At 36.9% G+C, this 22,990-nt stretch overlaps 1 protein-coding gene and 1 long non-coding RNA gene across 16 annotated transcripts in view; one reads left to right on the top strand and one right to left on the bottom strand.

Moving 5' to 3' along the window:
- Positions 1–22,990, bottom strand: part of ST7 (suppression of tumorigenicity 7) — a 277,197-nt gene that overhangs the window by 82,106 nt on the left and 172,101 nt on the right. For 8 of the 15 annotated variants that reach the window (XM_031012996.3, XM_055347479.2, XM_031012993.3 and 5 more), the window contains 6 exons: positions 17,498–17,552; positions 16,739–16,854; positions 15,383–15,458; positions 13,160–13,228; positions 11,119–11,273; positions 8,830–8,927 (listed from right to left, as the gene is read on the bottom strand). In XM_031012996.3, coding sequence (XP_030868856.1) covers positions 8,830–8,927; positions 11,119–11,273; positions 13,160–13,228; positions 15,383–15,458; positions 16,739–16,854; positions 17,498–17,552 — 569 coding nt within the window. The remainder of the gene's footprint in view (positions 1–8,829; positions 8,928–11,118; positions 11,274–13,159; positions 13,229–15,382; positions 15,459–16,738; positions 16,855–17,497; positions 17,553–22,990) is intronic. The other 7 variants (XM_031012997.3, XM_055347481.2, XM_031012994.3 and 4 more) reach the window with 1 other exon arrangement.
- The window catches only part of LOC129523796 (uncharacterized), a 61,689-nt gene continuing 41,848 nt past the window's right edge, over positions 3,150–22,990 (top strand). Inside the window, exon 1 of the long non-coding RNA XR_008667420.2 lies at positions 3,150–3,205. This is a non-coding gene — a long non-coding RNA (uncharacterized lncRNA). The remainder of the gene's footprint in view (positions 3,206–22,990) is intronic.

The following is a 22,990-nucleotide window of genomic DNA, read 5'->3' as shown; positions in this document are numbered from 1 at the left end:
GTGAAATTGCAGGACCCACTGGAATCTAGCACGTACATAATCCCACAGCCTAATGAATGTTTCTCACATGTCTACAAGGATGTTCATTGCAGCACTGCTGGGATAACAGGAAGTTGGAAGAAACCTGGAGTTCCTTCACTAGAGGAAAGGTTAAGTAAAATAGAGTAAGAACACAACATGGAATATGATGCAGCAGTTAGAAATTGCAAACTAGATACAAGAGGTACATAGAGCAAAAATGGACAGACCTGAAAAACAGTGTTGAGTAAAACAGGGAAGAAGCAGAGATCTATAGACATATAAATTAAACACACAAGACACTACATTCTATATTCTGCAAAGACTGTTATAGTCACGGTTTCTCTGAAATCAATTAGATTTTATCTTCCTGAAGTTCCTCACCAACTATATTTTAATAGGGATCTAATCAAATCCCCCAAAATGTCCCAACAAAGTATACATTTGTCATAGTCCACAAAAAGATCAAGAAGTCACTACTTAAGATAACAATGAATAGGTGCTCTCTCAAATGTAACATGTTCAAAACTGAACTCATAATTTTCTCTCAAAAAACCTCTCTCACCCCAGGCTTCCACATCTTAGCTGACACAAACTCCTTCCCTTTCAAGGCAAATATTTAGAATCAGCCCTGACTTCTCTTTTTTCTTGTACTATATATCTGATTAATTAGCAAATTCTGCTAGTCCTGCCTTCAAAATATATCTAGAATCTGATCACTTCATACCACCTTCTCTGCTACCACTCTGGCCTGAGCTGCCATTGTGGCTTGCCAAGATTAATACAAGAGCCTGCTGACCGACTCCTCCGCTTCTCTGCTGCTACACAGCAGCCTGTAAAAATTAAGACTGGTCATGTCACTCCTCTGTTCAAAACCTTGCAAAGCTCTCCATTTCACCCAGAGTAAAAGCTGAAATCCTTACTGTGATCAATAAGCCCTGTATGATCTTTAAGCTCCCTCCCTTCTCTCCCCTGGGCTTATTCTGTTCTATCCACCCAAGATTCCTTTGCTATTGCTTGAACACTCCAGACATACTGCTGCCTCAGGGCCTTTGAAAATATATCACATGACTAACTTTGGCATCTCCTTCAGTCTTTGGTCACATATGCCTTTACAGTGCGATGGCACTGTAGAAGTGGAGGTGATATCACAACTTCCTCAATTCTTTGACTTGTCACAATGAGCATAAATTACTTTTGTAATTTTATAGGACACTCATGGTATGTGTGAGTTAAATGACACAGTATTTGTAAATTTCTTAGCAGAATGTATGGCACATATAACACTCACTCTGTAGGTTATTGATAAAAACTAAAAACCCTGTTGTTCTCAGCTGGGAATCCTGTAGATGATGATGAAAATGCAGAAAGGACACAAGCAGCTCCCTCTGACTATTTTTTTAAAGGAGCCAAATGTAAGAACACAGAGGGATAGTTAGCAGCTATCATCTTTACAGGCTAGGCTGAGAGTGGGTTTAACATGGTCAAAGGCATACAAAACATGTTTTTAGCTGACCTGATATAGCAGTGAAGTTTTAGAAGAATGAAAATTTATACAGGGTATCTGTATTTTGCTTTTATATATGACCTGCTATTGTGGGTTAAATTATGTCCCCCAGAAAGACATGTTGAGATCCTAACCCTCAGTACCTATGAATGTGACCCTATCAGAAATAGTGTTTCTGCAGAAACAATCAACTTAAGATGAGGTCATAAATACAATATGACTTATATCCTTATGACAGGAGGGAAATCTATACACAGAAACACACACACACAGGGAGAAAGCCATGTGAAGACAGGCAGAGACTGGGGTAATGCAGCTACAAGGGAATGGCAGAGATTGCTAGCAAACACCAGAAGCTGGAAGAGGCAAGTAAGGATTGCTCCCTAGAGCTTTTAGAGGGAGGACAGCTCTGCCACATGCCTTGTTCTTGGACTCCTAGCCTCCAGAATTGTGAGAGAATAAATTTCTGTTGTTTAAACTATCTAGTTTGGGGCATTTTGTTATCACAGTTCCAGGAAACTAATATGCCTGGGAATAAACTAGTCACAGGTCTGGTTTTACGCTAAAATTCTAGGTGGATGAAGTTTTTCTTCACCACATCCATATTTCCCTGTGTCTACCCCATTTTCTACCTTTTTTTGAGATGGGGTCTCATTCTGTTGCCCAGGCTGGAATGCAGTAGCACAATCATGGCTCACTGCAGCCTTAACTTCAGGCCCAAGAGATCTTCCTGCTTCAGCCTCTCAAGCAGCTAGGACCACGGACCACAGGTGTGTGCCACCACACCTGGCTAATTTCTGTATTTTTAGTAGAGATGGGGTTTTACCACGTTGCCCACGCTGGTCTCAAACTCCTGGGCTCAAGCAATCTGCCCCGCCTCGGCCTCCCAAAGTGCTGGGATTACAGGCGTGAGCCACCATACCTGGCCATTTTCTACCTTTTTTGCATCCACTACTTTGTTCTTTTGAAAGTGGTCTCAATCTTTATTCTTAAATTTTATTTTTATCATCATAAGAAAATACAAGTAGCACACATAATACTCAACATTACCTAAATACAAAAAATAGACAGCTATAATTTTAATGCTAAAGACTTTCTCTACAATCAAGGTTTTTCCTTATGCTTATACAAGTGACTCTCAAGGCATGGTCAGGGAACCCCTGGAGGTATGGTTAGGGAACCCCCAGAATTTTGGTTATTTTTTTTTTTTTTTTGGAGACAGGGTCTTACTCTGTTGCCCAGGCTGGAGTGCAGTGGCCTGATCACAGCTCACTGCAGCCTTGACCTACCAGGCTCAGGTGATCCTCTCACCTCAGCCTCCTGGGTAGCTGGGGATTACAAGCATGTACCACCACGCCCAACTAATTTTTTTTTTTTTTTTGGTAGAGATGGGGTTTCATCATGCTGCCCAGGCTAGTGTCCAACTGCTGAGCTCAAGCAATTTGCCTGCCTTGGCCTCCCAAAGTGCTGGGATGACAAGTGTGAGCCACTGAGGAGTGACTGACATCTTTTCGGGGAGTCCTTAGATCAAAACTATTTTCATAATAATAAAATTTTTCTTTGCCTTTTTCACTCTCCCTCTCCCACTCCAAGAGGTCACCTGTTGGGTAATATCACCATAGCCTGAATACAGAAGCAGATATTAGCCTCCAGCCTCCTGCTCATCTGGACACTAGAGAGGTTTGTAAAAGTATAAAAGCAATGTCACTCTTCTTATTTTTTTGTTTGAACAATATAGTTAGTTTTCATAAAAATGTTATTCGTATTAACATATAATGTATTTGTAATCATTATTTTAACATCTTTTCAAATTTCTCAGTTTTAATTTTCTAAAATGGTAAATATCAATAGGTAAACGCACACGAAGGTTTGGGGATCCTCAATTATTTTAAAGGTGTTCTGAGACCAAGAAGTTTGAGAACTATTAGTCTATATTAGCATATATTTTTAATTGAAAAAATGGAATCAAATTATACCTATGTTTATACTTTTCCTTTTCACTTAACAATATCTCTTGGACAATAACAGCAAGAATAGCAACAATGAGTCCTTATTACTCATGAAGTCTGGTCCCAAGTGCTTTGCTTGAATTATCCCATTTAATCCTGACATCTACCCTGTGAGGTGAGTACTAAACTAGCACCCTGGGCACTTCTGATACAGGTGGTTGTAGACCACACTCTCAGAAATACTACCTTGTTACATGACCTTTAACAAGCACCAATGTCAAGGGTTGTTAGGAAAATTAAATGAGGTTATATTTGTAAAGCACCTAGAACAATGCCTAGGACACAGTAAACACTACAGAAATGTTTGTCATTGAGATGATATTTAAAACTCTGAGATTGAATGTAGTCACCCAGGACTGGCCAGGGGACACTTCAAATTTTGGAAGTCACAAAGATGAGGAAAATCCAGCAAAGAGTTTATGAGATTTTAGGGAAACTAAGAGTATAGTTTTCTAAAATCAAGTAAATAAAATGTTTCAAGAACAGCATGATGATCTGTGAGAAATGAGAGGCCAGGATACGGGAAGAGGTAGTGTTGCAAACAGAGTGAAACAAGAGTGAGGGAGAATGGCTCAGAAGTCAACAGGAAACTGCAAAAAGGCTGGGGAAAGGTGATAATGCCAGAGTCTACTTTCAAAGGAACTGTAGATTTTAGGGAAATGAAGCAAACAATGACCTCGAAGCATGCATGAGGGGCAACGGAGACCACCAACCCACATCACATTCTCCTCTTTGTCAGCCCTCCCACCAGGACCCCACCAGGTTCATTTACTCTTCCTGCCCTGGGATGGATCTTCAGGGAATCTCATTTGGGCAAAACAGCCCCCAAAACCAGGCTGGTCAAATCTAGGGGTGCTTCAGAGGCTTACACCCACACTAAGGGAAGCCCAGACTCCTAACACACAGAGTGGATAAAACCTGATGTCTGGGCCAGGCACAGTGGCTCATTCCTGTAATCCCAGCACTTTGGGAGGCCGAGGCAGGTGGATCATGAGATCAAGAGATCAAGACCATCCTGGCCAACACGGTGAAACCCCATCTCTACTAAAAATACAAAAATCAGCTGGGTGTGGTGGCATGCACCTGTAGTCCCAGGTACTCGGGAGGCTGAGGCAGGAGAATCGCTTGAACCCAGGAGGTGGAGGTTGCAGTGAGCCAAGATCATGCCACTGTATTCCAGCCTGGAGACAGAAAGAGACCCCATCTCAAAAACAAAACAAAACAAAAAAAAACACCCAATGTCAGCCCTGAAACAGATCTACTCACCTCAAGATTCTCTAGATCAGTGGTTCTTAATGCGGGATGATTTTGCCCCCAAGGGGACATTTAGCAACTTCTGGAGACATCTTTTTTTTTTCACAACTGGGGAGGTACAGGGGTTAAGTTGCAATTGGCATCTAGTAGGTGGAAGCTTAGGATGCTGCTAAACATCCTACAATGCACAAGGCAGCTCCCCAATCTGACCCAAGATGTCAACAGTGCTGAGGCTGAGAAATCCTGCTCTAGACCGAATGACTGAAGCACAGCAGCTTTTGGGTTCTTTCATACAGGCAATCTATCCCATCCTTATTAGTTTATCCATGACAGTTCTGACAGTGTATGGCTAAGGGACTAGACCATGGTCATCAGCCCTATGACATTCATTCCCAATCTACTCAAATAGGGCCAGGGAAAGACAGAGGGAAAACTTGAGGTTAGCTAAACAGTAGATGTCAAAAGGAAAAAAGAAATTGTATCGTATATTAAATGTTGAAGAGGCAAAATTACCAAACATGAGAGCAAGCAAAAAGACCTTTCCCTAAATTTAATAAAGCAGAAAATGCAACTTTTTATTTTGAATAATAAATAACACCTTACATTACAGTGACGTTCAAAAGCCAGCATGCAAGGCCAGTAATCTCAGAACTTTGGGAGGCTGAAGTGGGTGGATTACTGGAGACCACGAGGTCAAGATGAGCCTGGGCAACATAGCAAAACCCAGTCTCTACAAAAAATACAAAAATTAGCCAGGCATGCCCGTAGTCCCAGCTCTTTGGGAGGCTGAGGTGGGGAAACAACTTGAGCTTGGGAAGTCACGGCTGTAGTGAGCCAAGATCGTGCCACTGCACTCCAGCCTGGGCATCAGAGTGAGACTCTGTCCTAAAAAAGAAAAAGAAAAAAAGAAAAAGAAAAAGAAAGAAAGAAAAAGCCAGCATGCTCTCTTAGCTCTGCCTACTGCCAAAATATTCCTTCAGCAGTAAGGTGCCGCTTCCATATTCGTGATTGCAAAAGGAAGCTAATTAAAATGAGTTTTTTTGAAAAACATCCTGGGAAATCAAAATAATTAATGTGTTGCTTTAAAAAATGAGAAGTGATGAATCTTGATGTTAAGGAGTCGACGTGTTTACCTCATCAATATTTCACAGGTGTATTGCCATGAAAATATAAGAAATTATCTACTGCTGGCCTTCCCAGAATTCCCTTTCATTCTTTTTCAGAATCTCTTTTCAATTAACAGTTTCCCCTTCCTTAAGGTGTTTCCAGAGAAATTTCTTTAAATGATTCTGCTTTCTACATGGAAGGCATTCTAACTGACATATCTATTTCTACTATGAAATCTGCTCTAGGAAAGTTTTAAACTCATGCATATGGGGAGAAGATGGCTGTGTCTTAATAAGAAATTAGATCATCCTGCCTAAGCCTCTATCAGCAGGCTGTCTGGAATCTACTGAGCTATTTTATCAGAGAAAGTCTTCCAGCAAGATGGTTTATGTGCATGCTGTTAAAGGAGTGAATCTCTCAGTGAAGTCACAGTTATCTTGACCCATGACCGGAGAGGAGCCAAACAAATTAGGCCTGGCCAACAACTGTCTCCTGCAAGGCTGGGAACAGCCACAGCTTTAGCAAAGAGAAGGGTCCTCAACCTACCCTCCTCTGTTTGTGGTGCAAGGATTGATAAAAGGAGTCCCTGAAGGAAGGAGCACTTTGAATATTTCTCTTCAAAACATATCTCTACCATGTCTGAGAGTGTTCCTTACAGGACTGTTATACCAGAAGGCCCATGTCTACTGGATGCTCCATAAACCCAGAAAAAGGAGCACATGTATTGGTATTCTAAGAATATGACAGACTTTTTTTTTAAAAAACGTAATATAAGAAACACGCATATATATACAAACATGCATAAATACATATGTGTATGTATACACATATGTAGAGAGAGGGAGAGAGAAATTGAGTGATCAATTCACTCAAGAAAAATAAATTAGAAATATCGTAAAATGTCCATCAGGAGAATGGTCAAGCAAATGATGGCATATTTATATAACGGAGAAAAATCGGAAAAAAAATTGTAAGCATGCCTACTATATGTCAGGTGTTTTCACATGATCTTATTTAATTCTCCCAGTCAATTATCATTTCAGGTAAGAATCATTATGCCCAATTTAAAGAAGACTAAATGAAAAGCACATAAAAGGTATTAATAAGTTGCCTTGGGTCATGAAGCTGGTAAAGAGCAAAGCTGAGATCCACATCCAGGTGTTTTGACTCCTGCCTAGTGTTTCTCCCACTGCATCCATCTCTCCCCCAAGATCTACATGCGAACTAGGTCAATCAATGGAATTGTAAGTATAAAATAATAGTAAACAAAAAGCAAATCATAATGTAGATGCATTGATTTTAATCACATGAAATTTTATGTGTACTGAAAATAATGATAACCAAGAGACTGACAGAAAAAACCTGAAATTAAAATCATCAGAATTTGTTCCTCCTATTAAGTTGCTTAAGCACTCAAGAAAATCACCAAAATTAGCTCCTCAATGCATGCCTGTTCCAAGCTAATTAAAGTTAAGAAAACTCTGTTTAAAAGCTGAATGTGGCTGGGCCAGGTTAAGATAGAGAAATACCTCATCCTTCGTAAAACACCCAGCTCCTTCAGAGCCAAAGTGACTGGCAGAAGGATGAAGTATATCAAAGGATGGAATTTCTGTAAGTTAAAAAGCTTTGAGAGCAAGTTCATATCTCGGCAGAAATCTCCTTTTCTTAAAATTAGCACTTATACCATATAACATTCTTTGAATTCTTCCTTCAAACAAAATAATTTAATCGAGGGAGATTCTCTTTCCTAGAGAACATCTATCACCTGCAGTCAAAGAGAAATACTTTATAACCTTCCCTTCTAGTTCCTCTCCTCAGATTTGGGGGCTACACTGTTGCCTAACGGAGTGGCCAAAACCAAAGCATGAGTCTCACTTGGGCCTTCTCACATCATGCTGTAACTTGCAGAAATAACCAGGGGTGAGCATTGAGTGTTGGTGCTCCCTCCTCCAAAGAGTAACCGGGAATTCACAAAAATAACTGTCTTTCCAGAGACAAACTCAGAAAAGGCTCACCAAGTGTGCAGTCCTAGTGTGCTCAAATCCATGAGCTGAGAATTGAGCAAGATGCCACTTTTATCTTGCCCCTTGGTTCTTTCATTTTTGTAATAGGCAGTTATGTATGTCTTCTATTTCAGCAAAAGAATGAAATGTTGGCAAAGGTTTTCTGAGATTGTTTTTAAAAAGAAAATAGCCTATAAATACAATTCATACTGGTGTCAGTTTCTTTATGAAAAGTATTTCCTATTAACAAAAAACACGGAAATCCAAGTTCCCCAACTGGTTTCCCTTAAAACCTCTGTTTTGTTTTAAAGTTACATAATAATAACCTCCCTTGGTTCTCTTTTGTTTTAAAACTTCCACCTATTTGCTCTCTTCTTTTGTCTTGACTACTAATAAAGAATCCTGGTTCAAGAATCTAGGAAAATGCTTGAAACAAATACAATAGGATTAACTCATAATATTATTAAATTTGAGAGTAGTAATTTGACCCATAATTAATTCGAATCTTCCTAACAACTACACAGAAAAAAAACCAGTTTGCTAACATGGCTGGTCTCATTATTGGCTTCCAGCTGCAGCCCCAAAGGTGTAATAAGGATATCTATTGACATTTTTAAAATATGCCAGCCACCCTATTAGAAGCTTGTATGTATTATCTCATTTAGTCCTCGCAAAAATTCTAAGAAGTAATTGTGAGGACTGTTATTGTTGTTCCCATTTTAGAGATGAAGAAACTAGGGCAAAGAGAAGCTGAGTAACTTGCCCAACATACATCATTCATCTAGTAAATTGGGAACTAGAGTTGAACCCCACACAGTCTGGCTCCAGAACCCATGGGACCACCACACCATCACTGGTACAGACTGCTATGGCCATTCAGCGGGCTCCTATATCTGTAAGCCACTGATCCCAAACACAAACTCAAACTCACATCTCTCATCATTTTCACTGCTTCCCTGGTCCTCCCGAGTCTTCTGGCACACATTGCTAGCCTTCTTTTGATGTACACCAAGACATTGGTGTCTCGTCCTGAAGAGGGAGATATAAAACACCAACATTTAAAAAAAAAAAAAAAAAAAAAACAGAGGCCCATTTGCCTTGCCCCTAAAGGAAATTTTCAGAGCACTGACAACTTTGTTAATAGTAGAATGAAGATCAAGTAAAGTAAAAGCACTTAGACTCCCAAAGGTCAAATCATGTGACTAATTACCTAATCCATGCTTTTGAGTGAGGATGTTGAATATTTGATAATAAATAAAATCATCTGCCACAAAGTGCTGCGAAAATGAACATACCCACAGTGTATACGGTTTACAAGCAGGAATTCCACATTCTTCAAGCGTGCATTCTTTTGGTAAAGATGCAGAGGTGAATCTCAGGTTACATCCTGATGAACTATTTTTTTTTCATTCTTGACATTAAGTCTGGAGAAGCCTCATCTTGAACTTCTGCTTTATATTATTCTTTCCCTAACACTAGTGACATCATAATCATCTCCAGGTCCCCTAAGCAGTTGATTTTAGATGGCAATATAACACATTCCAGATATGACAATAGAGTATGCAACAAAATGAAAAACTACCCTAGTGTTAGAGAAAGAATTGACAAGCTAAATAGTTGTAACAACAATCACTAAAATGACTCTTAAAAAGTACGTTAACAATTTCTAATCTTAATCTTTTATTTAATTATATGTCTTGTTGGATATGTTTTCAGACCAATGAGAACATGCATGTGCTTAATCCTCGACAAAAATTACCATGTTTGAGAAAAATATGACACACCTGTTATAGATTAAGTACATGTATAATATGCAGCTATTAAAAGATGTTAAGACCAAAGTCCTAACATTTCAAGACTTAAACAATGAGAACAAGATGTGTGCTGAAAATTTGCCAAGTACCTACAAATTATTTTTAAAATGTGATTATATTTTTGGATGGATTTAGGCAACAGGTTGAAAGGATTTAATTTAGAGAAGAAAAGAAAGAAAATTAATGTTGTATTATAGGTTATGTAATTTTATGTATTGATTTCCATTTAGTTCACAAAATACACATTTACTACATCTTCAAAATGCACTGCATTACACTAAAATACTTTTTTATTAAAAAGTGAGACATAGATGGTGATTAGAGACTTTATTAGCATACATACGCTGCAGAATAAAAATAAAAACTTAGGAATTGATGTGGTACATGTGAGGACATACTCATGTATACGCAGGCTGTAATGCAAAGATTTTGCTGGCACCTTAGTTATGGGGACTAATGCAGTCAGTTTCTACACCAAACCCAAGTTTAACGTTAACATTTAATTTTATAATCTCAAATATGAAGGAGATACATCCCTACTCTCTAAGTTTCAGGAGGGAGAAACTAAGTGAGAAACAAAATAACTTTGTGAATTTTGGTTGGACCACGGAAATACTCTCAAATTTTGGTTGGACCATGGAAATACTTACTCTCTTACCACAAGGACTGCTAAATTTCTGCTTCAACAACAAACAAACTGATGAGTCGAGGGGCTCAGGGAATTCCAGAAATGATTTTGTTGTTTTGTTTCTATACTGTTCCCCCACAAAATGTCATTGACTTTCAGTTTAGTATACTGAAGTGAAAGGTCTCAGATTTTAAAGAGTTATCTTAAATTTAAAAAGGCGTTTTTTTGGGGAGTTTAAAAAGGCATTATTTTAATATAAAAAAGATAAATAACTAGGAGCTCATGGCTCTTTCTCTCTGGAAGCAAATACCAATGTTTCTTATGTAAGAGATAAATGCTGATACAATCACCAATAACTTATATTCTTAATTGTCCTATTTCAATCCATGTTGTAGAAGATCTATAAGATAAAACCTTCGCTAACACTATGGCTAATTTAAATCCTGTTTCCCATCTGGGTTTTAAAGTTGTGAGCAGAAGCAACTGATGAACAGAAATATGTAAGAACTCAGGAGGAAAAAAGGTTACTGCCATTTATTTCTGGGGTTAGGAATCCATGGGCAGGAAGGAGAATGTGAATATAAACAGCAATGAAGCTGTAAGTTAATTATTTACTAACTGCACTTATAGGAAAGAAGAAAATTAATAAAAACAAAGCAAACGCCAATATTTTCTCTTGTCTAGGAGAATCATATTTTGAACTGGACTAAAAATTTGCTCTGATTAATAATTTTTACAATTCTGATCCCCCAATGCATCAACCTGCAGGAAACCTTACTATGTTGGGCTTCATACTGGGATCCATGATGTTGTAGCTGCTGAGAGCGTCGGTAACAGCCATCTCCAGCCTTCAGGGCCTGCTTAAATAATTTTTCTGCTTCAGCAATGGTTGTTGCTTCCTCTTCAGCCAAGAGAATATAAGCAGTTGCACACCTGTTCATTCAGATAATAGCCACCATCAATTACAAAGCCAAGGACATGGTAATAGACTGTAGGAGCTCATGCAGAAAGGCAAGGAGTTACGCCAAAACATGCAGAGTGGCCAGCTGGTTCATGCACTCCTGTTTGTAGTTGCTGACACAAAATAATGGTACAAAAGAAACATCTGTATTTTAGCTTGAGAGGTAGGATGGGTAGTGTTAAGAGCATGGGGCTCATATGTGGACTTCACCCTTTATTAGTGTGTCACTTTGGGCAAGTTCTTACTCTGCCTCCCTGATGGAGAACAACATGGAATCTTTGTTCACAGTGTTGTTGTGAAGGTTAAGTAAGGTGATGCATGTAAAGTGCTCAGTACAGTAGCCAGCATGTGGTTAAGTGCTCAATAAATGTCAGCTAGTGATGGTGATGATAACAGCTGTTATTAAATAGTTCCTTCCAACACTCAAAGTTAGAGGTGCTATATACAGGTTTACTTCTGTTAACTAAACACAGATTATCTTCAATCTAAGGACTTCTTCAGAATAAGAAATTCGTTAAATCAAGTTACTCACTGAAAAAAAACACAGTGCTTCAACATCTCTTTACAGTTAGCACTGACTTTCTGCTTCAGAGAACACTGGAAGAACCTACAAGTAGTGTTATTTCTGAAGAACTCAAAATCTGACTCAGCCACAGTAGCTAACAAGTTAAATCTCATGCCTTCAACAACAATAGCTACCACTTGTTGCTCAGTATATATTAAGCACTGTACCAGGCACTTAACATATATCATCTCATATAATCTTTTCAACAACCCTCTTAGGTGGGAAGCCAAAAGGATAATTAATGAACATGGGGAGTTCTTGTGAATTTAAACCTTCCAAAGCATATGAGGAACAACCCACTGCCAAAGAAAGGGAATGTAATAGGGAAGTGGTGAGGCTGTAACAGACCACACAGGTCCTGCACCCATCCTTTCACTCTCCTTCCCCACTGCCTCACTTGTGGCCATTTCCCTACTTATTTCCATCAGACCACAAGAGAGAAAATAAACAGAAAGTAAAACCAAATGTTGCTTTTACTGTCCACAAACTGCAATAGCCAGCTAGGAAAAGGAGGCTGAACTTCACAGCTAATGTAAGGGCTGGGGATACTAGTTAATCTTAGCCTTAGGAAGGGTCTGTAAGGTCTTTAGCCAGTCTCTCTAATTTCAGGCAGGAACCATCAATGGGGCTTTAAACAATGTGGTGAGGTAGGGAGAAAAATGCCCAGAAAAACAGCTATAAAACCAATTTCTACAGATGGCAGCATCCATGACTTGGAAAGAACCATAATGATGCTGAAACTATCCAAGTGATTCACTGGAGAAAATAACTGGGACAGGCATCAGAAGAAATGCTTAAGGCTTCAGATGCCAACATATAAATATGAGGCAAGGGTAATGAAGTGAAAATTGAGATTGTAATACTGAGTGGTAGATACAGTATCAGAGGAATTAGCTATAAGATTGTAGTTGTTGGGCTGGGAACCCAAGAATGGTTGGGGCTAGCTTGCTTGCTTTGCTTATTTATATTTCAAATGGTATTCTTAGGAGGAGAGGCAGAGTAGCACTACTGGCCAAGAAACATACATCTATGTGGAAACGCATGAGTTTGGGGTAGAAACATGCTAAGAGCTTGTGAGTGAAGGAAAAAGGAGAGAGCAATAGAAGTGCTAATGGTTGGGGAGTACAGAACAGACTGCTCAGCTCGATGGAAGATATAGATGATGCATCCTTGTCACAACACAATACACATACAGAAGCAAGAAAGTGTGGTGATGGGGGTGTCAACCATCCAGATATCCACTAGAAGTCTCATTTGGTTAGAAGTAGGGCACCCAACAGGTTCTTGACTTACTTTGGTAACAATTTTATCTCCCAGATGGTAGAGGAAGCAATTAGGGGAACTTCAACTCTGGACCTAATTCTGACCAAGAAGAAAAAAATAGTTGGTAAAATGAAAATTGATAGGAACATTCAGAGAGAGTCACTATGTCATTTCGGAGTTCAGGGTAATCAAAGAGGGGAAGGTGGACTTCAAAAAATTCAAAGAAAAGAGGCATGATTCAATGGCATGAGATTCAGAAGGAAAAATGGTTTAAGAGGGTTGAGCAGCTTCCAAATGTTCAACTGTAACTACAATCACAAATGATCCTCTCAGGAAGAAAAGAGGGGTGGCACTTAAGTAACAAATACCCCTTCACAGAGATTTCTCCCAGGTCAGATTTTTAAAGGACATATTTTAAAAGATGGAAAGAGGGCATGTAATGATGGTCTATAAGAGAGTGGAATGAGCTTATAAGAATAATGTCAGGAGAGCTACAATTCCAAATTAGCTGAAGCTTGCAAAAATAATAATAATAATAATAAAACAAAATAAAATACTAAAGACAACCATTTATTCCCTATTTTAAAATTATGTTTAAGGCCCTATCACCATCCCCACGTCACAAAGGCAAATAAGAAAAAAAAGACAAACAACATAATAACATCAAAACAAGGAAGGTTTATTGTTAACAGCAGTAGATAATAAAGAAAAAGCAAAACTCTCCCCCTCCTATTTTGTTCCTGGCTTCTCTATCAAGGAGAATGACTGTCAGACTGAAAAAGGGAGAAGAAATTAAACTCTAAAATGGGTAAAAAGATGTAAGATAGCAAATAATTGATCCATTCTAAATGAATTACTGGACTGGATGGGCAAATCCCAGGAAACCGAAAGACCTTGTAGGCAGGCCATGGAATTGCTCTCTGTGGATAGTTGAGGAATCACAAAGAATGGAGAGGTGCTAGAAGATGAGATGATAAATGTAGCATAAATTTTCAAAAAGGGGAAGAAGGCAGACTTCCCAAACTACAGAACACAGTGATTTGGAAAGATATTCTAATGGATTATTAAACGGATGGTCTCCAAGCACTTTAAAAAGAAAGTAGTGACGACTAGAAGCCAGCTTAAATTCACTAAGAATAAATAAATCAGATTGTGCTAGCTTAATTTACTGTAATAGATTTACTATAAATTTAAGATCCACAGCTACAATTGGCATTCTTAAGATCCAAATGGAGAAATATGGGCTGAGTCACAATGTAACTGGGTGGCTTAGTAATTGAGTGAACAATACAAAAGATGGTGATTCATGAAGACATGAACCTGGAGGGTAGTTTCTATGTCATGTCACAGGGCTCTATTCCCGGCCCTCATATTTTTCTCAGAAATATGGATGACACACAGAAGGCAGGCATATCGAATTTGTAGATGACAAGAAACTGGAAAATAAATATGTTGCATGACAGAATCAGAAACCGTAGATCAACTGGTAACAATGGCAGGATTTTCAACTCTCACGACAATCTTTTTTTTTTTTTCCCTAAGACCTCTGAAGAAGATTCTGTAACCTTCTTCAGAAAAATCATAAAATAGTTTAACAATGACCACTTGGCAAGGATAGTGTTGAGGTGATTCAAGCACCAGATGGGTGGTTCAGCTAACTGACCTTTAAGGTCTCTGCCAACCCTGAGTTTTTATGACTCCAACTTTAAGAATCTTTCTCATTTTCTGAGATCTCCAGAAGAGATTTCCCAGCCTTCCTTGGTAACCCACAGAATGTTTAACAACACTCAAGACAGCATTTCCTCTTATCTTTGTCTTAATCTTGAAGTATTTTCTAAAATTTTTTTTTAAACCTTATGTTGTTATCATGTTTTCCCCACTAGCAGAAGTTCTACTAGAAAATGTTCTAGTGCAGATGAGCATTCTACATCTGGAAAATTTTCCCTGTCAGAATGTTTTAGATATGTAAAGAATTGTATTTATTTTATATCCTCACAATATCCTAGGGATAGCCCTTCAAGAAATTAATTTAGGATCACAGCAAAGCCATTGAATTCATAAAATGACTAAAACCACCTCCACATGGTGGCTGTCCTTCATTTAAAAAAAAAACTTTTTTAAATAGAGTAATAACTCCCCAAATAATCCTCCAGTTCAAATGCAGTTTAATTTAAGTATCCTATCAATGGCAACTGAATATATTCAGCAAAGGATGAGATTTCCTTTTTAACAGCAAGATTTTCCCCCACTTACTCATTTATCTCCAAGGCTTCATGAGCTGCAGAAATCCTAGCTTGGGGGTTTCTCTCTCTCCAGGCTTTCTGCATTACTATTTAAGAAAAAGAGAAAAAACCAAGTCAATCCATACATATAATTAGGTAGACTCAGTAGAGGACAAGAGCTAAATTAGGAGTGTCAGCTTAAATTACAAGAACATATTTCATTGCTAAGAGGGTTGGCCAAAATCTCCAAAGTCATATTAGTGTATTAATGTGCTATTCCACCGTATTTCAACTGCTGATAGCAAACCTTTTTTGTGCTCACAAAACTACAGACTAAGGAAATCAAGAAAAGGCACTCTAACAGAGATTTTGCATGTCTTTTGCACATTAATGTCATTTGTTTTTGGAGAACATATTTTACGCATTTTGAGATGACATTGCTACCAACCTTTTCATTCACTTAGATACAACATAATTGGTCATTTTCCGAAGCACTTAACACAGACTCTTGGTGTTAGAACATTCTGAAACCATTTCAAGAATTATGCGTGGGTCAGTAAAAAATGCTTAAGCTTTTGCTTAACATGTGTACTTATATCCCAAATTTACCTGCAAACCTAGCTTTTATACATCACAGCAGTTTCTGAACATATGGTGGGGAGCTCAATGGGAATATTTACTGTACCATGATGTTTCTACCATAGCAAAGAGTACCATTTTACAAAGGAGTAACAATCTCCTTATTTATTTTATAAATTTGTATTTTATAAATTACTTTAGAGTGTGTAGAGGTTCCCTTTCAAAAACATTTTTTCACCTATTTACTTTGAATAAGTTTTATAACACAAAAAATTTCAGTTGAATTATCTGAAACTCAAGTAATGTAAAATACACACTAAACAAAGTATTTTCTCAGATGGAACACACATCTAGACTCCAATAGCCAAGGCCATGACCCCATTCGATGCTAGTTAACCTATAAATAGGCAAATAAAAGTCACTAAAATATATTCATTAATCATCTGAATCCAGTAAATTCCAATTTCTACTTTGAATATCATAAAGGAGATAAGGCTTTCATGCTTACTCAACCAAGAACTTCATTAGCTTCATATAAGATTTATATTTCTTTAAAATATATAAAACCAACTTTGATATATTTTTAAAAATCATGATTCAAATTATTATGAGGGGACTCATTTCAATATCAATACTTCATTGCGATAAAGGTTTACTTAATTATCAGAGTTCTGGGTTCTTATTAGTCAATCAACAATTTAATATTTTATTCATTGGAGTTTTACAGAGTGGATATTCTAAAAGCAGAAATCTTGACACTTAAGCCAAAAAGCCCTCCCATTCAGAAGGATGTATGGATTTTTCATACTTGCATCTGCGGGACGCAGATGGTCCGAGTCACAAGTAAAGAATGTCTGGTGGTCCTGGGCAGACAGATTCATGTCATAGTAAGTAAGAGGCTCTCGTCCTGTCACCCAAGTATACCTGCAAAGGAGAAATAAGATGATTAGACACTTTTGAGAGAGAAAAGCAAGACCTATAAAATATTAAGCTGCAGAGGCATTGAAATATAGACCATTAACTGAATACTAAAATAGCTTTGCTAATGAATAAAAAAAATTTTTAAAAATGATCTTATTCTCCCTTCAGGAATTATATCAGTCAAAAGAAATAAACATTTTCCCCTGTGTTTTTGTCTTAAAATTTACTAGCCCTTGCTAATGAAAACCTTCCCTAATTCATATTATGAATAGACACTTTCCTAAAGCTATGAAAATTCTAATTTGCCTAATTACTTTGCTAAACTAAATTCCAACATAACTTCTGTGACATCTCTATAACCATATTCCAGGTAAGCTTCAAAATGTTTTCAATGTATAGTATATATTGAAAAGAATAACTGTTAATACAAAAACTCTAAAAACTACACATTTTTGTACATTATCCCAAATCTAGTGCTAAAATATTTATAAAACAGAAAAATCAAAACATTTGAAGATAGTATTAAAAAATGGATGCACTACATAGACTGTTACAATGACCCCTAAATGAACCAGCAAAAACATTTGCTGCTGTCTTTGCTCTCTGAACCAGACCCATTTGTTTCCCAAGCTGTCAAAATGCTTACCGATTATATTCAGCACCCCTAAATAAATTTAGTGGATTTCGCCATACTTTGCATTCTGCAACAAAGAGAAATATGAAAATGTTACACGTAAGTTCAGTGACACTACAAGCTAATTAATTCAGCAAAACACCCTTCCTGCCATTTGATAAGATAATTCTATTCACTACCCTTTACATGGGAAGCAATGTGGAAAAACTCTGGGTGGTTAATCACAAAATGTGGCTCAGGCTCCGGGACTTTGGAAAGTTTTGCCTAATCTCTCTGGGCCTGAGTTTCCTCACTTGCCAAATCAAGATGCATGCCAAAATCAGCTAGTTCATAACTCCTAAAATTATTTCAAGAGGTCCAAACTGATTCTATGAATTTACTTCTAAAACCTTATAGATAAAAGTATAGGCAGAAGTAAAACTATTTTCTGTTAGTCTAAAACATATCTCATAATAACGTTGTACATGACAAGACAAACTATAGAGTATAATATGCAAACAGCCTTATAGTCTTAATTTGGGTTCATGCTAACAGTGATTTTATGATAATTTACCAGTTTGCTTTTGCCTTACAGGAAAGGAATAAGAAAATTAATAAGATTACCATATTGTAGGAAGAAATGCAATTAAAAGAAATTGTCTCAAAGCATTTTAATATCATTTACTTGCACAGATACATATACTAATCGTCATACTAATATCATCATGTTAGCACATCCTAATAGGTCATACCTCTTTATTATACCAGGACCACAGAAATTTAGAACAAAAGGACTTTAACTTAGAAAAGCCAACCATTAGCTTTAAGACTGTGTTATAATGGTAAGCATATGACTAATAAACTACAATTCTTTTAAAACAGTCTATGATTAAGACTTTCTACTGATTCAGAATACTAGATTTTGGATGAATAAGATTTTATTATAAAAAAATCAGTTAATAGTATTCAAAACATCTATGTGCGTGTGCAACCAGCAAAAACCACATCCAACAACATATGTACAAAAAAGTGAGCAATTATTGCAGAAATCCAAAGGACATTGAAGGCCACATGGCGATTGATTAGAATCCTACCCTCGGTCCTGTACTTTCAACGTCCATCCATCCACTGAGCATTAATTTGAGCACCCACTGGAGGAAATAAGTAAACCATCAATTTCAACACAGTGTGATAACGGAGAACACAAAGCACTTTGGGAACATGTGTGTAATCTCAATAAATATTTGTTAAAATAGTAAAGGATATACACATAACAGGAATACGTGTTTTCATTTAAAGAAGATGTACTTATTTCTAAATTAGGGCAGGATCCCACTTAATATTTACGCAATATTTATAAATAATGGCCCTAAATTTTTTGTCACTTAGCTTAACTTGCCATTTAGAAAATGATCTTTGTCCACTTAATTTAACATCTCTGAATTTTGTTCTTGAGAAACTGAGATTTGATGGCTGTCACTTCATATGTCATTAACTAGAAAATTATGCTTCCTGTAATTACTTTTTCTCCCCTTAGAGGAATCACTAACACCTTGACTCCAGATCATGGCTTGAAACACACTGGTGAGCTCAATAACCATAATCCCTGCTCTTATGGCTATTACAACTACCTGGACCTCACCACTGCCAACCCCTGCTCGGAGAATCTCTTTTAAGATTCAAAGTGCTCTTCTTAAAGCTTCATGAATATTGCAAGATTTGTATCTAGCACAAAATAAACATGAATATAGATTTATGGATAAGGATCCTCGTGGTAGAATTATTTACTATAAAACAAGGACATTTGGGGAGATGCTTCTCCTCCACAGAATCTCATCTGAAATATTAGTAAAAAGGCTAGGGCAAATATTTTGTCTCCAACAAATACATCATTATACTACCTGGAAGGATAAACACTGTTTAAACATCAATTGACAAATCACAAAGAAAACTGTTTTCAATTAAAATTTCAACTCTATTATATATCAGATGCAATTGAAATTATTTCTAAACAAAAAATAACTCCAAAGATAAATCATGTATATACCTAAAGTATTCACTGAGCAGTATCTAAAGATGCTCTTTATTTAAGAAGTGTCACAATACAGCCAGCAGGGGGTGCAGCAAACATTGTGAAATATTGCTTTTATGACTTCCATTAGAGAACTGAGCTTAAAAAGAAATCTGTGTTAACACTGGTGTCATATATGTGTGCTGCATTCAGTTTAACTATCCCTAAAACTTAGAAAAAAGGATCTAAGTAATTGTAACAGATGTAAACTGTTCTAAGTGAGAATAAAACATGTAATGAAGAAGTATCTAAGAAATGTCTTCATTAGTTACGCCCTTTAAATTGAAGGTGCAAGACAGGTATATTTTTCTTTTAAGAAACAAGCAAACTAGAGGTCACACATTAGCACATGTCAAAGTTGTGCTTTAAAATTAGGCCACAGCTATGTTAATTTCTTCTTTGTCCCTCTGTTCCATAATCTTATCTTGACTGCAAAAACTCAGTCTAGAATCACTCTAGGGAACATACCTCATAAATATCAGGCTGCGTGATGGTTTAGTGATAGAGACAAAGGATGTAAATGCCAAGCATATTAGAATATGAAGATTTAAGTCAGGAAGTACTTAGATCTCTAGAGGGTAAGAGTTTCTTACGTGTTCCTTTAAGGAATAAATTCCTTATTTCAAATCAGATTTAAAATTTTACCTCCAGATTTAAAATTCCAAAAAGGAATTTTCCATTCTCCATTAACATCAACAATTTTAATGCCCTCAAGATGCACTAGAAGTTGATTGGGACTTCATCATGAACTTGCTAATATCATTAATAATATAGTTAAAAATATGCCCTTGATACAACAAACATGCTCTCTATAGTTCCATATGCAGCAATTCACAGTGCAGTCTCTACTCACAAGTGCTGACAGAAATGTTCCATCCTTAGCACACATGCAAGAATGAAATTCAAGAAAAAGGGCAGCAGCAAATATTGAATAGCACTTGCTTAGTTCCCAAAGTCTGCTGAAGAGATTCCCTACTTTGTCATAATGATATCATTACAAGCTTCTTTGTGAGAGACAAAGAACCTAAAGAATAATGTTTACTATCTACAGCTAAGTACTTCTAAAAGCAAGCTCTAATCCTTTTTTTCAGCCCTCCCTCTCACTATTCCCTACTAAAACCTTCCATCACAATCATACTTACTTATTTCATGTCTTTTCATACTCTTCTACTCTTCTGCAATGCCCACCCCATCACTCATAAGACTGTGTGGTTTAAACATGTATTGAGTGGGTAATTATGCATTAATCTCTCAATTAGGCCATGGGTTACAAAAAAAGATAATAGCTTATGTCTTAGAGGAACATTTAGCCTTGGCAGAAAAGTGAAAAGGGTATTGAACTAACTGGCACCCACCTGAAGAAGCTCTACAGAGGGAATAAATATTCTGAGAGAACCACAGACTTTTCCCTTTGTCACAATACTCAAGAGAAGAGAACTCAGTTCTCATAAAACAAAAAAAAAAGCCTCTATAGTCACAGGGCTTTTAATCACACAGAAAGAAAATATTATTCTACACCCAATTTAACTCTGAAAACTTTTTTCTAAAATTAAAAAAAAGATAGAAAATCCCTAGTCATGGGGACTTCAAAAGTTATAAATTGCTAATTCATGGCCCAGAAAGGTTTCTTATACTAAAAAGTTACCACATCTTCCCAGAATCTAAAGTATGGATAAGCATGACAATGTTATTACAAACAGTAGTAGCAGTAACTTTTGTTGTTGCTATGAGCTTGATTTTCATGGATCCTTTCTGTAAAGGGGCTTAAAGCTCGATTTATCTACATTCCTTACATACATTAGTTAGGGGTATATATTACACCCTTTTTACATAAGTAAAAAGTACAGAAAAGCTAATTTCCCTAAGGTCTATGGTAAATGAGATTAAGGCCTGGTGTCCAGACTGCCCGACTCTTATCCATTACATGCAACAAACCTGTTAAACCCTGCAACATCATATTTTGGAAATATTGTGAATCCATCAGTTAGATTTTTCACTAAAGAAACAATTTTTAAAAACTCCCCTGGAAAAACATTAGGAACTTTTTAACACTTTTAAACACTTTAGTTTCAAAGTACAACAGAAAAGGGTGCTAGCTAAAGTTTCATTGGCTTGTATTATAAAATTAACCCCAAGCCAGTCAATTCCTGACAAGTGATTGTGCATATGTTTATTAGCTTTGATATCTCAGAAATGAATACCCAATTCTCTACATTATTCAGATCAATTTAAAGCAATCATTATGAGTAAAAATATCCATATTCTTAAATAATTAAGCTTTACCTGTTTCGTAACTTCAAAATGTTATTTTGAAACAATGATTAGAAGTAAAGGCACAAAAATATGTAGGTAGCTTTCAATTCAACAAATATGTTACTATCTCAAATTCTTTATGAAATAACAAAATATATAAGTAAATGTGAATTTTAAGACCATTATTTTGGCCTGCTATTCAAGATAATGTACCACTTTCTTCAAGAATACTGTCGAGATGGTTAAATCTGTAACAGCATCTGTCATGCACTTCTCATTGGTCATTTTTCACCTAAGCCAACCAACCCTACCAAATAATGTGGAAATTATGAAATAACTTTACTAAGTAAGTGTTCACTAGCTACTAAAACTATTTTAGGTATTATCATCATTTAACTGGAGACCTAATTTGTACTAGAGCACAAATTTTAGTGTCAAAGGATTTTAAAAAGATGTGAAAAACACTGGCTAAGATAATCACTTTTAACACATCCATTAGATTTTGTTGAGTTTACCCTCATTGAGACTATTAGAGAGCAGCCCGAAAGGTCCTTGACATGTAGCATTTTGCAGTTTTGCTGAGGGATATATTTGAAATGAAAGCACTGAATGGCCTGGATATAAACAGTCACTCAGCTAGTGAGTAAGCCCGGCTGACCACAAAGCCATACCTCCAAGTGACTGCCATTCTCCACAATCATATTTGTAGAGAAATCAGCTCATCTGGGCACACTGCCAAATGGCTGTCCTCTGACCTGACATTTCCACATGACCTCATTTAATGCTGAAATGACTTTATGCAGTAGACATTACTGCTATTCCCATGTTTGCAGATTAAGATACTAAGACATAGCAAAGTTAAACAACTTGCCCAAGGTCACACACAGAAGATTAGGACCACATCTGTCTGACCCCAGAGCCCGAGCTGTCAACCACTGGCAATCCTGCCACTGAACTGTTCCTACAGTAAGTTAGGTTAATGTCACTTCAGAAATAATGTCATCCACTGCAGTACAGAATTTTACTAAAATTATTATTTTAATTGCTTAATAATTATGTTAATCTTGGTTTATACACCTCATAGAGGTTCTGGACAAGGTCAATTCAATTTTTTAAAGTGCTTAAGAACTTGGATTGTGAAGTAAGACTACCCAGGTTATCCGCCATGTGACCCTGGACAGATTACTTCACCTTGTTATACC

Source organism: Gorilla gorilla, chromosome 6, assembly GCF_029281585.2.
Source record: "Gorilla gorilla gorilla isolate KB3781 chromosome 6, NHGRI_mGorGor1-v2.1_pri, whole genome shotgun sequence".
NCBI classification, from domain to species: Eukaryota; Metazoa; Chordata; class Mammalia; order Primates; family Hominidae; genus Gorilla; species Gorilla gorilla.
This window is presented reverse-complemented; position numbering and strand designations above follow the sequence as displayed.